Below are 17,500 nucleotides of genomic sequence, written 5' to 3'. Positions count from 1 at the left end.
ATTAAAGGCGACCTGCATATTTTTAATTACACATTATTGTTTTAGGTATTACTGTATGTGTCAAACCAGCAGCCACTTAAGATAAAGACTAATTGTGGGAAACAACATGTTGGCTCTTTAAGTGGGTATTTCAAAGTATTGTAATAATGTAAATTAGAATTATGATCGTCATTTTCCATTTCCTTTTAAACAGTCGGGGATCTTGGATTTAGGACCAGTGGGACAGAATAAGATGCAAAATGACACTTTTAGGGCACAGAAGAATTGTGTAGAAAAACTTTTTTGAGTAGACTTGTGGATCATAGTGCAGAGCAGGAAGAGAAAAGAAAAGTTTGAAGGGGTCTGGCAGTAAGTTTCACTAATGAAGATAACAAGCTAACCATTTGATATTCCAAAAGTCTGCTTGTGGAAGTAAGTGTAGTACAAAAACAGATCTGTAAAATGCAACAGGTTTGCATTGTGCATCTGGAGTAACACAATGCAAAAATTAGTGCAGGTAAAAGAAACAATCATTCTTTTACAATTGAATGACAAGTTTTTGTCTTCGAATAAGACTTTTTGTTAAGTAAATTCAAATTATATTCAAATAGCTACGTTCAATCTGACAACCCCAATCCACAATGACATTCCTAAATGCTCTTACCCTGTGTACCCTTTGCAGCCTCTTCTGTAACAATGCAATCTTGAATCACCCTGAATGATGCACTCACATTCTCTCCTCAGCAGTACAATCACATTCCACCCAGTTTCTTTCCATCTTGTCTAAGAGTATCAGCTTTTACTAATGTGATGTAGTTTTATCCAAACTGTCTGTACTGAACCTTCAAAAAAAGTTTTGCTTAAAAGTAGTTTCACAGCATTATTAGCATTATTGTTTGAAACTTGTTATAATGTATATATTTATGTCTTTGCGTATGTTTTTGTGTTAAACGTTTACAGCTGAATCAATAAATATGTAAAGTGATACTACATGATGTTACTGGCTAAAGAAGCAGATATGCAATTGATTCTTCTTTATTTGATGCATTTTGCTAGATTTGACTTCATCTGTAGTGATTGTGCTTAATTTGTAATGTTATTTTAAGCTCATTTGATTTTATGTGCACAGTTTCACAATGTTGATGATTTAATTCAGAGCAAGACATTCCAGTAAAGTTAATTTTGCTTCAGCACTTGACTCCCCATTTGTCGTCTTGTTTAGCTATGTGTCGAGCTTTGCACATTACGCAAAAGCAGGGGGAGAATAAGCTGACAAATTAATTCCTTTCCCTGATGGACTGTTTTGAATTGGTGCACCAGTTTTGCATGTTTTGTACCCATAAAATCACATTCACAATCCGTTTCCTTCACCATTACATTGGCATGTTAGCCTGTTGTTTCAGACCTTTTTTTTGTGCAAATATTGTAAATGAGGAGTAATAAATGCATAAATATCCTGTTATAGTGTGCTTATGTGATTGTGTCTTAAAAATAACATATTTAGTTACCAAAAAATATCAATAAACTGATTTCTTTTATCTATAACATGCCTTATAATAGTGCATACTGTGAATAGTGCTATATAAAATAATAAAAAACTGATTGATTTGAAGTATTCTTTAGTTGTAAAAAAACATTGTGGCTAATAATTATTTGTTTTTATTCAAGTAATGAGGTACATATAATGCAGTTGATTTTCTTTCAGTGACCCTTGCATATTTTTTTTTTCTTTAAACAGGAACACAATTGGCTACTCAACTGGAAGAGGAGGATAGGTCCAAAGTACAAAGCATTGATCTTATTCATCCTGGGTCTTTGCAGTTGCAAGGTAAACCACAGAATAACATGAAGCCTATTAAAGTAAATCTTAGGTATGGTAATTTGAGACTATGGTGGATGGTGGATTTAAATACTATGTTGTTTTCTATGCGATTTGTGTTTTTAACAGACTAATTTCTTCATTTCTCCTTTTTTTTAACATTTTATTGGACATTTTAGTCCCATAATTGTATCAAAATAGTGATATCTTATATCTTACTGTCCTGACAAGGATCAGAAGGAATACGGGTCAGTTAGTAAGACTGTGACAAGGTGAGAATAGCAAATGCAGTAAAAGAGTATTCAAGAGGCAAGCAAGTGGCAAGCTGACTTGTTTTATTATAAAATGGAGGTACTCAATAGGAAGCATCAGTGTACTGTTTATATTGTACCTGTGGACTTACCCAGAAACGTTAAGAACAGCAACATTTATTTCTATAGCACATTTTAGTCCCATAATTGTATCAAAATAGTGATAGGAAAAACAGTGAACTGAGGTCAAATAGTCTTAAATTTAAAAAGAGGAGTATTCAGTGACATACAGCTATCTGCTAAGATTGGTTTAAAATAATACAAGTTCAGTAAACACAGGTACACTATGTTGTCAAAAGTATGTGGAGAGCCCTCCAAATTATTGTGTCCAGTTGTTTCATTATTAACAGGTGCATCAAATCAAGCACGTAGCCATGCAATCTCCATTGACACTCACTGGCAATAGAATGTGTCATACTGAAGAACTCAGTGACTTTAAATGTGGCACAATCATAGAATGCCACATTTACTACTACATTTACTAGTCGACATGCGAAATTTTTGCTCTGCCAAATGTGCCCTCATCAGCGGTAAGTGCTATTACAGTGAAGTGGAAGCATCAAGGAGCAACAACAGCTCAGCCCCACAGTGATAGACCACACAAACTCGGAGAGTAGGGCCACCAAAACTGAAGAGAGTGAAAATCACCTCTCCTCTGTTGCATAACTTACAGAAGAGTTCCATACTGCCTGGAAGCAACATCAGCATAAGAACTGTGTGTCAGGAGTTTCATGAAATGGGTTTCAGGGTTTTGGCTGTGCCCCTTGGTTCCAGTAAATGGTACAGTTAATGTACAGCATATAGAGACATATTAGACAATCTTGCACTTCCAGTTTTGTGGTACCAGTTTTGGAGAAGGTCCTTTTCTGTTCCATCATGTCCGAGCCCTTGTGCACAAAGCCAGGTCCATAAAAACTTGAAGGAACTAAAATAGTCTGCACAAAACCCTGATCCTCAACCCTGTTAAACACCTTTGAGAGGAAATGGAATGCCAATTGCTAGCCAGATCTTCTGGTCCATCAGTACCTGACTTCACAAAGCCTCTCTTGCCTGAATAGATACAACATCCCACAGACACACTCCAAAATCTTGTGGAAAGCCTTCCCAGAAGAATCAAGGCTGTTATAGACAGAAAAGGATGTCAAATCCATATTAATACCCATGGTTTTGGAATGGGATGTCTAACAACCTCATATAGGTGTGATGGTCAGGTGTCCACAAACTTTTGGCCATATAGTGTATGAGAGCAATAATATATCAAGAATAATTAGAAAAAGAAATTCATCTTTATATTTTTAAAATGCATAATTTTCTTTTAAAAGGTGTATACACCCTATTGGTAATTTTCATCTTTAAACAATAAATGTAGAAAATGGGAAATAACAGCATGTTTGAGTAAAACAAGAGTCTAATTGAGTGCAAGTCTTGAATGGAGTGGAAAACTGCATTATACCTGAGAATTAAGGATATACCTCTTTAATAATGCACATTCCATCTGTTTTTGATATATTTGGAAAATATTGATTATTCTTGACAGATATCAACATAAGTGAATGTGTTTGCAAATAAAGAAAATTTACTTTTTTTCCCTCACAGATGAGGAAGCACATGTTTCTTTAATTTCACATACTAGTCCAGCAAGCAGACAACAGGTTCTGAATGAAAGCTTGCCCTCTCCGTATGTACTGCAAAGACAGAATAACTTGCTTACAGAAAAACTAAAAAATACTGAAGAGCTCAATGAAACACTGAGAAGTGAACTGGATCTTCACCGTTCAATAATTACCAGTGGAAATCAAGGCTATTTCTCCCCTAAATGTAATAATAGTAGCTCAGCTGCTAATGAGCAGAATGAACAAATGAAGGAAACTAAATGTAATTGTTTGGGTGCAATGAATATGGGTAAGTCAGCTAATTTTCAGCTGAAGCTTATTTCTCACAAATGTCTTAGACTATATGGTCCAAGTGACATACAAAATGAATATATGAAATGAAATGCAGAAAACTAGTTGTAGCAGTTTGCATAATTTGCAATGTAATTATGTCAAATATGTAAATGATGCCTTCTTAAATATGTCTACAGTGATTATCTATTGTATATCACAATTTCACATCTGGATCATTTATCAGTACTTCATTACCAACTGTTGTATCACCTTCATATACACTGCTCAAAAAAATTAAGGGAACACTCAGATCACACATCGGATCTCGATGAACGAAATATTCAAGTGTAAAATCTTTACTGAGTAATACAGTGTAATTCATGGAAAACAAAATTATGTAACAACGATCAATAGACACCAAAAGTCAAAAATTGAAATCACAGGCTGATCCAACTGCCGTGAATTTCTGCACGGCAACTCATAATGTGACTCAGTAATGTGTATGGCCACCAAATGCATGTATGCACCTCCAACATCTGGGCATGCTCCTGATGATAGAGCGGATGGTGGTGATGGATGGTGTCTTGGGTTATCACCTCCCAGACCTGCATCAGTGACCTCCTGGACAGTCCGTGGCACTACTTGGCGGGATTAAATGAAACCAATAAATAACATCCCAGGGATTCTCAATTGGATTCGCGTCTGGGGAACGTGCAGTCAATGCCAGGCCAGTCAATGGCATCAATGCCTTTATCATCCTTGAACAGCTTACACTCTTTGGCCACGTCGCCAGGCATTTTCTGCACCAGGAGGAACCCAGGGCTCACTGCAGCAGCATAAGGGATGAAATCCTCAGAGATACTCTCAGACCGATACCTAACAGCAGTCAGGTTACTGTTGCGTAGCACATGATCAATCTAAGGACATGCTTCCCCAGACCATGACTGACCCATGCCAAACCAGTCATGCTGCATGATGTTGCAGGCTGCATAACATTCACCACAGCATCTCCAGAGTCTTTCACGTCTGTAAGATGCTCAGTGTGAACCTGCTCTCATCTGTGAAGAGAACAGGGCGCCAATGGCAGAGCTTCCAATTGTGGTATTCTCTGGTGAATGGCAATTGAGCTGCACACTGATGAGCTGTGAGCACAGGTCTCACTAGAGGACATCGGGCCCTCATGCCACTTTCATGGAGTCTGTTTCGGGCATTTTGTTCAGAAACATGTACACCAGTAGCCCGCTAGAGGTTGTTTTGTAGGACTCTGGAAGTGTTCCTCCTGTTCCTCCTCGTAGAAAGTAGCAGATACCGATTCTGCTGCTGAGTCATACCCTTCTATGGCCCTGTCCAGCTCTTCTCATGTAATGGCCTGGTATAGTGTCCTGGTATCTCCTCTATGCTCTTATGACTGTACTTGGAGACACAGCAAGCCATCTTTCAGTTGCACATATGGATGTACCATTCTGGAGGAGCTCGACTGCCTGTGCAACCTGAATCAGCTGCTACCATGCAACCTGAATCAGCTGCTACCATGCTACCAGTAGTGACAAGGACACTAGCAAAATGCAAAACTAGACTAGATTCAGTCAGGAAGGATAAAGAGAGAGCAACTTTTGTGGCCATCATCTGCAAAACCATTCCCCCAAGCTTAATTGACTTTGTGTTAGACTGTGATGATTAAGTGTTCCCTTAATTTTTTGAGCAATATATTTAATGTATAGTTTCTTGCTTGTATATAACCGTTTCAGAAATGGTTGATTAATAATTAAAGTTTATTTTATAGGCTATACTATTTACAGTCATATGAAAGTTTGAAAGCCCCTATCAGCCTGTATAATAATTTACTTTCAACAAAAAAAATAACAGTGGTATGTCTCATTTCCTAGGAACATCTGAGTACTGGGGTGTTTTCCGAACAATGATTTTTAGTGAAGCATTATTTAGTTGTATGAAATTAAATCAAATGTGAAAAACTGGCTGTGCAAAAATTTGGGTACCCTTGTAATTTTACTGATTTGAATGCATGTAACTGCTCAATATTGATTACTTGCAACACCAAATTGGTTGGATTAGCTTGTTAAGCCTTGAACCTCATAGATAGGTGTGTCCAATCATGAGAAAAGGTATTTAAGGTGGTCAATTGCAAGTTGTGCATCCCTTTGACTCTCCTCTGAAGAGTGACAGCATGAGATCCTCAAAGCAACTCTCAAAAGATCTGAAAACAAAGATTGTTGAGTATCGTGGTTTAGGGGAAGTCTACAAAAAGCTACCTCAGAGGTTTAAATTGTCAGTTTCAACTGTAAGGAATGCAATCAAGAAATGGAAGGCCACAGGCACAATTTCTGTTAAATCTAGGTCTGGCAGGCCAAGAAAAATACAGGAGCAGTATATGCACAGGATTGTGAAAATGGTTACAGACAACCCACAGATCACCTCCAAAGACCTGCAAGAACATCTTGCTGCAGATGGTGTATCTGTACATCGTTCTACAATTCAGCGCAATTTGCACAAAGAACATCTGTATGGCAGGGTGATGAAAAAGAAGCCCTTTCTGCACTCACGCCACACACAGAGTCACTTGTTGTATGCAAATGCTCATTTAGACAACCAGATTCATTTTGGAACAAAGCGCTTTGGACTGATGAGACAAAATTTGAGTTATTTGTTCATAACAAAAAAGTTCCATCATGCTGTGGGGTTGTGTGGCTAGTTCAGGGACTGGGGCCCTTGTTAAAGTCGTTTGTCGGATGAATTCAACCCAATATCAACAAATTCTTCAGGACAATGTTCAAGCATCAGTCACAAAGTTGAAGTTACGCAGGGGTTGGATATTCCAACAAGACAATGACCCAAAACACAGTTTGAAATCTACAAAGGCATTCATTCAGAGGGAGAAGTACAATGTTTTGGAATGGCTGTCACAGTCCCCTGACTTGAATGTCATCAAAAATCTAGCAGGCTGTCCATGTTCAGCAGCCATCAAATTTAACTGAACTGGAGAGATTTTTGCATGGAAGAAGGGTCAAAAATACCTCCATCCAGAATCCAGATACTCATCAAAGGCTATAGGAGGTGCCTAGAGAGGCTGCTACATTTGCAAAAGGAAGCTCAACTAAGTATTGATGTAATATCTCTGTTGGGGTGCCCAAATTTATGCACCTGTCTAATTTTGTTATAATGCATATTGCATATTTTCTGTTAATCTAATAAACTTAATGTCACTGCTGAAATACTACTGTTTCCATAAGGTATGTCGTATATTAAAAGGAAGTTGCTACTTTGAAAGCTCAGCCAATGATAAACAAAAATCCAAAGAATTAAGAGGGGTTCCCAAACTTTTTCATATGACTGTATAATTTGTTTCTTGCACTATTATTAAATTATTAACATTTAGGAACTCTTTTGGAAAAAAGTTAATCTCCTGATTCTTAAAAGAGCATTAATTTCATAACTTGGTATTAGCTTACTTTACCATAATGACACTATATAAGTGGAAGACAAGCTAGCCCACTAGTATCCTATTGTTTTCAAAATAACCTGCCTTGTTTTAAAATATTTATGCTATCACTGTTCTCATTTATTAGTGGTTAAATAAGTATTTTCTTTTACCTCTAACAAATAACTTGTTTGAGGCTAATGCTATTATTAATAATGGTTCTTACTGTCTCCTTAATCACTGAAAGAAATGTTTCTTTCTCCATTTTGTCACTGTAGACTGACAGTAGTTTTATTTTCAATGGATTTAATTAAACCAACATTGTTCATATTTTCTTTTCAGAAAAATGTATAAAGTGATCTTTTATAATAATGTCCTGTATTATGACTTAATAAGATCACTTACTAGTTATGCTGTTTTGAATTTCTAGATCTAATTGCAGAACATCTTCAAGAAATACGCAAGCTAAGGCAACGTTTGGAAGAATCCATCAAGACTAATGATAGATTACAAGAGCAATTAGAACGTAGGTTAGCAGAAGCAGAGCCCAATCTAGGTAAGGATTTTATTAATATTTTTTTTTTTTTACTTTTATTTTCATGAGCATATAATTTGTATTGTTGAATTACAATGAAATAAATCAGAATATCTCTTCAAATATTGTATTCAAAGGTTATAAGTTCATTCATCCATTTTTCTAACCGTTTTCATCCAGTTCAGGATCACAAGGTGGTGCCTCGTCTTGCAGCACTGTGCATTCAACAAGAACCAATCCTGGATAATATATTAGTCTATTGAAAAGCCAATGCACACATTACATACAGAACACAGCATACGTATAAAGGGCCAATTTAGAGTCCTTAACCTCGACTTTATGTGTTTGGAATGTGCACAAAAAGTAAAGAAGTACCTAGGGATATTCCAACAAAGAATTGTGGGAAAAATGTTGTAAAACCACAAAAACGATAATTACGTTGAGATTCAAATCTAACTAGAGAGACACACTTCCCACTGAGCTACTATCCCACTGTAGGTTATAAATCATAGGTGACTTAGCCAAAATTTAAGTATTGCTTTTTTGATAATGCACAGAAATATCTTTCTCTGTGTTCTAGTTCAGTTACATGATGTGTAATGTGTTCTGTAATAAAGAGTCGTCAATAACTGTTTACTTAATAATTAACAGATATAAAGTGTAGAGTTTGATCCAGTTTTCCTCTCAGGTTCAGGGTCATGGGGAGAGGGTGCACTAGTCCCAGTAGTACTGAAATGTATATTGAGGAAACTGTTTTAACAAGTTCATGATATGTCATGCAGATGAAAATCACTGTTATTTTTATGAACATGAGGCTTATTTTCATGCATTTGATCATAAGTCAAGAAGAGCCCAAGACTGCAACCAACCTTGAAAAGGATGCTATTTTGAAATACAGTAGTTATTTCAATTAACTTTTTTGCCACATGAAAACCTTTTTTAAACTTGTTTTAAATTCTCTCTAGCATTGACATATTAAATGTATTGTACTATATTTTATTTTATTTTATTTAGCTTCTACCAATATTTTTATTCATGATTCAGAGGAGCAAAATAAGTTGACAAAGGAAATCAACTTTCTTTGGGTAAAAAACCAGGCTTTGAAAGAACAATTAACAGTTGGATCAAGAGGTAAACTAATACATAGTGTCTGTTATAATGTATCAGTTTACATGTGGAACAGAGCATGTCTACGAAACAAAAGAATAATTTGCGACTCTCTTTTTAAAGGAGGAGAATTGTATTAAGTTTTAAGTACTTACATTTATTCTGTTATTCAGAAGTCCCAACAGAGTCACAGAACACTAGAATATTACATGTTATGATTAACTTAGACATTGATATCTCTTTAGATTTTTGAAGCTTACAATACATATTTATAGAGGTAATACTAAACCCTGTGCTTTTGGTTCTGTAGCTTCCTCCATTGCTTTGCCCTTAGTATTTGCAATTCACCTAATTTTAGTGTGTGAAATAAGCATTATAGCTAGTAGACTTAGTTTATAATGTGTGAGGTAAGCATCATATCTAGTATACTTAATGCGTTGCTTTTGTCCGTTTTGACAGGAATATTATTTTGAGATTTTTAAATAAGTTCAGGTTTTATTTGTAAGCAGTTAATAGTAAATTTTATGCATTGGAGTAATTTGATATCAGATCAGCAAAACAGCCAGTACTTGACTGGATGAGACTTCATGAATTAAATACTTTTCATGTGTATATTTAATGTTTAATAGAGAATATACTTTAGCTTACATATTTTAAGGTTTAAATTTCACAATATCTGATGATGAAAATCTACACAGATAAACAGAAAGAGAATGAAAAACTGAAAGAGTCTCTTGCAAAGAAAAATGCTAAATTGGAACATCTACGTAATGAATATGAACGTTTGAAGAAGGAAAATATATATTTAAAAAACAAAGCAGACACCAACACTGAAGAAAATAAACATCTAAAGGATGTTCTTTATCATAGCCGGAATGAAATCAATAGGTATGTGTAACATACTGGTATACGTTTTAACATTTGTTTTCAGTTCTTTTGCAACTAGGTGACAAACCATTAGTAATTTTATTATTTTCTGCTGTAAACATTATTTAGCAGTACATGGCCTAGAAATTACAGATGAATGTCTGTTCCCTGCATATATTAGGAAAGCATTGCAATTTTGTATTTCATATTAATGATAAATATATCAGTTACTAATATACTTTACAATTACTTTAGATTGCAGAGAGAAATAAATATGCAACAGCAGCAGCTTGCAGACAACCAGCACCTCTTACAGTCACTACGGGTAGAGTTGCAAGTATATGAGCAGCTAAAGGTCCAAGGTGGGAAAAGCAATGGTAAGTAACTCCTCAAAATTCTGTTTACTTGGAGAGTTGGAGATTTGTTGTGAAATGTTATTGTAATTGTAGTGAATGTAGTATATATTGTTGACACCTTCCTAAACAATATTAATTAATGTGGTATTCTTGAATTTTAAACCCAAATATATCTTAGTACAGATATGGTAACTTATATAACAATGCAATTTTTTTACATTGTTTGCTAATCTTGCTCATATTACTAAAGTATTTTTGCCTAACATGTTTTTTCTATTTTTCATATACTCGTGATAAGTGAGAATTTTACAATGCTATGTCAAAAATTTCTTGTGAATCTATTTAGTGTTCAGGCACATTTTTTTTGCAGGAGATTAATATTACTCATTGTAAATTGAATTCTGAAAAGATTGAGGGTGTACAATGAAACCTTTATTGCATTTTTGCTATTAACAAATTTTAAAAAATCTCACTAAAACTTACCTTCGTTTTTTTTTTTTCAAATGAGTTTGATTATTGGCCTTGCATTATGATATTAAATTATTTGATTTATACTCTGCTTGGTTGTCTACAAAAGTGCTGCAGTAGTACAGTTATGAGCCGATTAATAGACCTTTAAGGTCAATGAAAAGTATATTCAAGTTGTTTTTGACACATTTTTCTTTAAAAATACTATTCTATATTTGACAAGAATGGATTTACAAAAGTTTGAAAGAGAGATGCAGAACACATTTAAATATTAGTTATTATCTTATTTTGTGAATTCTACCTTCAGATATTCCTTTGGAGCAAAACCAGGATGTATTCATGAAAAATCCAGGCCAATTTGACTTGAGTGAATTATTAACTGAAATGAGGCATCTGAGAATACAGCTTGAGAGGAGTATTCAGACAAATAATGCCTTGAGACAGAAGCTTGAAGAACAGCTGCTGAGAGAGCAAAGGAAAAACGAGGGATCAGCTTCCACAATAAATATTAACTACCTACTAGGAGCACAACATAAACATTCAGAGACTGGAACACACAGAGGTGGGTTTAATATTAACTAGCTGTGCTACCTGTGTAAAACGAGTTGAAATCTAAGTAATCAACATACCACAGCATTAATGTTTGTAGTGCACTGTGCAATGCATATGTCTGTTATATGCCATTTGGTACTGGGTTCGTTAAAGCAGTATTAAAGCTTGTGATGTGCCATCTATTGGAATGACAGAGTCTTAGCATCCAGATAGATGCACACTTCCTTCCTCTTATTAAGGTGAATGTATTAACATTGTAAATTTAGTGTCGTGCTATTCCTCATCAATTATGAAATACATATTTACACTAAACCTTTGCCTAAATGTATAATGTGGCAAATTAATGTTTTACATGAAAGTATATAGGAAATAAGATTAATTTTAATCTGTAGGACTCCAAACATATTTCTTGTGAGATTCTGTTTTGGCATATGTTTTATGCACCATATTAAACTGTTCTTTTGAAATGAATGCTTTGCTCACTTCTTGAAACAAGTGCTTTCTAACTTGTTTGATGACTGCATTACTTATATTTTTATATATTTATATATATATATATATATATATATATATATATATATATATATATATATATACACATACATACATACATACATATATACACCCCAATTCCAATGAAGTTGGGACGTTGTGTAAAACGTAAATAAAAACAGAATACAATGATTTGCAAATCCTTTTCAACCTATATTCAATTGAATACACTTCAAAGACAAGATATCGAATGTTCAAACTGTTAAACTTTACTGTTGTTTTGCAAATCTTCACTCATTTTGAATTTGAAGTTTGAACGTTCAATATCTTGTCTTCGTAGTGTATTCAGTTAAAAATAAGTTGAAAAGGATTTGCAAATCATTGTATTCTGTTTCACACAACGTCCCAAAGTCATTGGAATTGGGGTTGTGTGTATGTATGTGTGTGTATATATATAACTCAGGTGTGATACACCACAGTTAGGTTATTTTTTAACAAGGGGGCAATTACTTTTTCACACAGGGCCATGTAGGTTTGGATTTTTTCTCCTAAATAATAAAAAACATCATTTAAAAACTGCATTTTGTGTTTACTTGTTAAATGTGTTTGATGATCAGAAACATTTTGTGTGACAAACATGCAAAAGAATAACAAATCAGGAAGGGGGCAAATAGTTTTTCACACCACTGTATGCATGCATGTGTGTGTATATATATATATATATATATATATATATATATATATATATATATATATATATATATATATATATATATATATATATATATATATAGCAAAATACCTACGCGCAGCGGAGAAGTAAAAAGAAAAGGAAACATTTTAATAATAACGTAACATGATTGACAATGTAATTGTTTTGTCATTGTCATGAGTGTTGCTGGCATATATATATATATATATATATATATATATATATATACATGTGTACATATATATATATATATATATATATATATACATGTGTACATATATACACATATACTATGGGGTGCCAAACAGGCAAATAAATTGATTTTGTGAATATATAACGTCGGCGTCAGAATATATAAAGTCACTATCGAAATATATAAAGTCAAAACTTGAATATATAAAGTCAGCGTCGGAATTTATAAAGTCATTCCTGAATATATAAAGTGAATGTCAAAATCTATTGATTGAAACGACTCTGAACTGAACTAAGTTAACAAAAACGTATTCAGAAAAATAAATTAAAAAAACACTATTCGGTTAATGTTTTGAAAATGATGCATGTGCCCTGCCCAGGATTGGTTCCAGCCTTGCACCCAGTGTTGGCTTGGATTGTCTCCAGCAGACCCCTGTGGTCGGATTCAACGTGTTGGGAAATGGATGGATATTCCAGCGCTGACTTTATATATTGAAGTTTTGACTTTATATATTGCAACGCTTACTTTATATATTCCGAAATATTCTAACGCCATCTTTATATACTCAGGTTTTGACTTTATATATTTGGGAATGACTTTAGGCTATATATTCAAGTTTTGACTTTATATATTCCAGTGCTGACTTTATATATTCAGAAACAAGTATTGACTTTATATATACCGACGCTGACTTTATATATTAAAGTTTTGACTTTATTTATTCCGACAGTGACTTTATATAATCATGTTTTGACTTTATATATTCGTGAATGACTTTATATATACAAGTTTTGACTTTATATAGTTAAATGTAGTCATCATTGCATAACTTTTTCTTTACCGTGGAAAATTAAAGACTAAATTCAATTTCCATTCCTAACAAAGATATTTCTGGCAAGTAAATAGAAGCTACTTATATCCAAATTTGAGCTATTGAGCTGTTGCCTGCCTGAATAAATCACCCTCGCTTCGCTCTTACTTTTTTACCGTTCATTTAATCATGACTAGTGGCAGAAAAATTATAATATGGAAGGAGGATTACACCGAGTATGGCTTTACCAAAACAATTATTGATAGCGAATCGATTAATCATAAAGCTTCAATTGGTAATCTGTTTTTCTGTGTTTCTGTTGGGAACCCAAGCACCAAATTTCTTGAAGATGGGCCCATAGGTAACAAAGACCGTTGGAAAGTTTAATATGGCGGCCGACAGTGGCGTCATACCACCGAAATAAGTACGTACATCGGTTTAACATGGCGGACGTTGTCGACTGTTATGACCGTTACGCGTAGAATTTCGAAATGAAACCTGCTTAACTTTTGTAAGTAACCTGTAAGGAATGAGCCTGCCAAATTTCAGCCTTCTACCTACACGGGAAGTTGGAGAATTAGTGATCAGTGAGTCAGTGCGGGTAACAAAACGTTGGAAAGTTTAATATGACGGCCGACAATGGCGTCATACCACTGAAATAAGTACGTACATTGGTTTCGGTTAGCACAGTGAAGCCGCCTACCAAATTTCGTGAAGATGGAGCCATAAATAAGAAAGTTTAACATGGCAGACGTTGTCGACCGTTATGACCGTTACAAGTAGAATTTTGAAATGAAACCTGTTAACTTTTGTAAGTAACCTGTAAGGAATGAGCCTGCCAAATTTCAGCCTTCTACCTACACGGGAAGTTGGAGAATTAGTGATCAGTGAGTCAGTGGGGGCTTTGCCTTTTATTAGTGTGTGTGTGTGTGTGTGTGTATATATATATAATATATATATATATATAAAATACATACATACATACAGGTATTAGCAGAATTAGGTTTGAATTGAGTATACTGACAATGTTTAAAAAGTGCAATTTTATTATTAAATGGTGCAGCATTTTCAATTAATACGATTTCCTTGCATTTTATATATTTCCGTCATTTTCTATTCATTCATATCTCTACCTTACTCAGTGAAGTAAATAAAAACTTTTACTCTGTTTTACTGTCATATTTTGACATAATGCCTTGGTATATCTGTGAAATATTGTATCTCTATGAAATTAATAAAGAATAGAATTTTAGCACACTGAAAAATAGTTCCAAATGCATTGATTCAGAAGTTCAAAAAGAATTATATTTATATATACTGATGTGAACAAATTTGTTAATACCTCTACAGCTCATTAAAAAGCTACTGTATGCCTCCTAAAAGGTTTAAAATGAAAACAGTTGTCCCTTGTATACCTGCATACCTTTGATCTGTCATTGAGTAAAGCTAAGCAAGTGTGGAGCGAGATCAAGTAATGCTTATTCTACAAATATATTCTAAAATGGCCTGGACACATTTGTTGGTACTGCTAGAAAAGATAATAAATAATTGAATTGAGTGATTTTTTTCAAACTAGCTGTTTTTTCTTTAATTAGTATCACATGTCTCTAATAATGCAATCAGTCATTCAGCCTGTTTAAATGGAGAAATGTAGTCACTGTGCTGTAACATAGGCTAGAGAAAACACAGTAGACAGTTGTATGAGGAGATCAGAAAGACAAATCTAGACAAGCATGTTAAAGGCCAAGGCTAGAAGACCATCTGCAAACAGCATGATATTCCTGTTACAACAGTTGCAGAATTATCAAGAAATTTAAGGTAGCTAAACTCCCTGGACGCGACAGCAAGAAGAAATTGACCCCAGAATGGACAGAACGACAGTAAGCATGGTAGACAAAAAACAAGGGACAATTTTCAAAGAGATAATTAGCTGATCTCCAAAGTCAAGGTCCATCAGTGTCTGATCGCACCATCTCACTTTTTGAGTGACAGTGGGCTCAATGGAAGAAGACCCAGGAAGACTCCACAGTTGAAAGAAAAACAAAAAAAGACAAATTTGCTAAAATGCATATTGAAGAGTCACAATGTTTCTGCAAGAATGTCATTTGAATAGATGAGGCAAAACTGGAGCTTGTTGGAAAGTCAAATCAGTTCAGTGTCCACAGATGGAAAAATGAAGCTTTCAAAGAAAACACCATACCTACTATGAAACATGGAGGATGCTTGGTTATGTTTTGGGGCTGTTTTACTGCATCTGGCACAGAGTGTCTTGTGTTTGTACAGGGAACAATGAAATCTCAAGAATATCAAGACATTCAAGAGTGAATTATACTGGCCATTGTCAAAGCTCTGTCTTAGTTGCAAGTCATGGATCCTGCAACAGGATAATGAGCCAAAACAATTAAAAGAACCTAAGAATGGCTAAGAAAAATAACACAGGACTATTCTGAAGTGGCCTTCATTAAGCCCTGATTTGAAACCTATTAAACATCTAAGTAAAGAACTTAGACATGCAGTCTGGAGAAACTCCCCTTCAAACCTGACAAAGCAGGAGCAGTTTGCTCAAGACAAATGGGCTAAACAACCTGCTGATCAGTCTCACAAAGAGCTACTCTACAGGAATCGCCTGTTTGCAGTGATTGCCTCTAATGGTCGTTCAACAACCTTTAAAGGTCTCATCATTTTTGTCCATTACAATTAAATATTCTGTTGAGTCTAAAGCAAAGTATGATTTTTGTTACATATGGAAAAAAAATCTAATGGGTGCCAATTACTTTTGTCAGTTTCAAGTTATTTCAGAGAAAATTGTGTTTTTTGTTTTTTGTTTTTTCATGGAGGGATACCAACAAATTTGATCATGTTTGTAGACATGGGAAGCAACTTTAACCTATGTGTAGCATTCACCTGGATGGTGCAACATTAGACATTGTGAAGGGGGTGAGAGAGAGAGCCAGTTAGAGCCAAGGGATTAGGGAGGCAAAATGCACAAGGTTGTGGTAGGCAATTTAGCCGGGTCATTGGGATACACCCTACTCATTCCGAGTAGGATCTTTTATGATCACTGAGAGTCGGTTTTATGCGTCATCCAAAGGACAACATCAATTTTTACAGCCCAATGTCCCCGTTACTTCACTGGGATATTGGATAAGATCCTCCAAATGGCCTTACCAATACCTGACCCAGGCTCTCCTAGATGGTCTTCCATCTGGCTACAACCAAACGTTTTTATCTTCAAGTGGGATTACCTGTTCTGAAGTGCAAATGGTATGCATATAAACATAGTAGTACTTGTTTGCAATTCTTTGTATGCCTTCAAAACATGTTTTTTTTTTTTATTTCGCTTTCTTAGATATTTCTCAATCTTCTGTTCATCATGACTTGGAAAACATACATCACAACCTGTCTTTTGAGAAAGAGCCATTAATACATGGCAGACCTGTTCCTCGCCAAGATATTACAAAATCATTTCATTGTACTTCAGGTTAGTTTTTAATTGAGACTGTAGAATTAGATGTTTATTTTTGTATACTGGACTGCTTAAAATCTTTGGTTAACTGATAAAGTACCTTGTAGTTTTAGAACACTTGTATTGCATAAGCACAATAAAACTGCATTATTTTATAAATGCATGCAAATAAGAATTTTACTGTACTATATGAACGTAACAGTAAGCTTTGACTTAAATAATTCACTTATATGCTATTTTGTTATTATATTTATGTGTGAGAATTTATGAAGAAGTAAAAACTTTTCAGACATGTAAACATGTTTAAAAGTATCTTTAATTAGCACAACTTGTATAGTTTGGATTTGATTTTTTTTTTTTTCATTGTCACAGATTTGAATTTGTAATAGAGGTGACAGAGTTAAAGATGGTAAGATTTGCATTGGGTGTGACGAGGATGGACAGGATTAGAAATGAGTACATTAGAGGGACGACTCAGGTTGGATGGTTGGGAGACAAAGTCAGAGAGAT

The 17,500-nt window shown here is 34.7% G+C and overlaps 1 protein-coding gene across 4 annotated transcripts in view; it reads left to right on the top strand.

Moving 5' to 3' along the window:
• Positions 1–17,500, top strand: part of cdk5rap2 (CDK5 regulatory subunit associated protein 2) — a 172,594-nt gene that overhangs the window by 140,022 nt on the left and 15,072 nt on the right. For all 4 annotated transcript variants that reach the window (XM_039762824.1, XM_039762822.1, XM_039762821.1 and 1 more), the window contains 8 exons: positions 1,718–1,807; positions 3,706–4,011; positions 7,862–7,987; positions 8,981–9,097; positions 9,772–9,961; positions 10,196–10,317; positions 11,072–11,326; positions 16,874–17,005. In XM_039762824.1, coding sequence (XP_039618758.1) covers positions 1,718–1,807; positions 3,706–4,011; positions 7,862–7,987; positions 8,981–9,097; positions 9,772–9,961; positions 10,196–10,317; positions 11,072–11,326; positions 16,874–17,005 — 1,338 coding nt within the window. The remainder of the gene's footprint in view (positions 1–1,717; positions 1,808–3,705; positions 4,012–7,861; positions 7,988–8,980; positions 9,098–9,771; positions 9,962–10,195; positions 10,318–11,071; positions 11,327–16,873; positions 17,006–17,500) is intronic.

The sequence above is a fragment of the Polypterus senegalus genome, chromosome 9 (genome assembly GCF_016835505.1).
Source record: "Polypterus senegalus isolate Bchr_013 chromosome 9, ASM1683550v1, whole genome shotgun sequence".
Taxonomy (NCBI): domain Eukaryota; kingdom Metazoa; phylum Chordata; class Cladistia; order Polypteriformes; family Polypteridae; genus Polypterus; species Polypterus senegalus.
The sequence above is the reverse complement of the archived record's forward strand: the minus strand, read 5'-3'. Positions and strand labels throughout refer to the sequence as shown.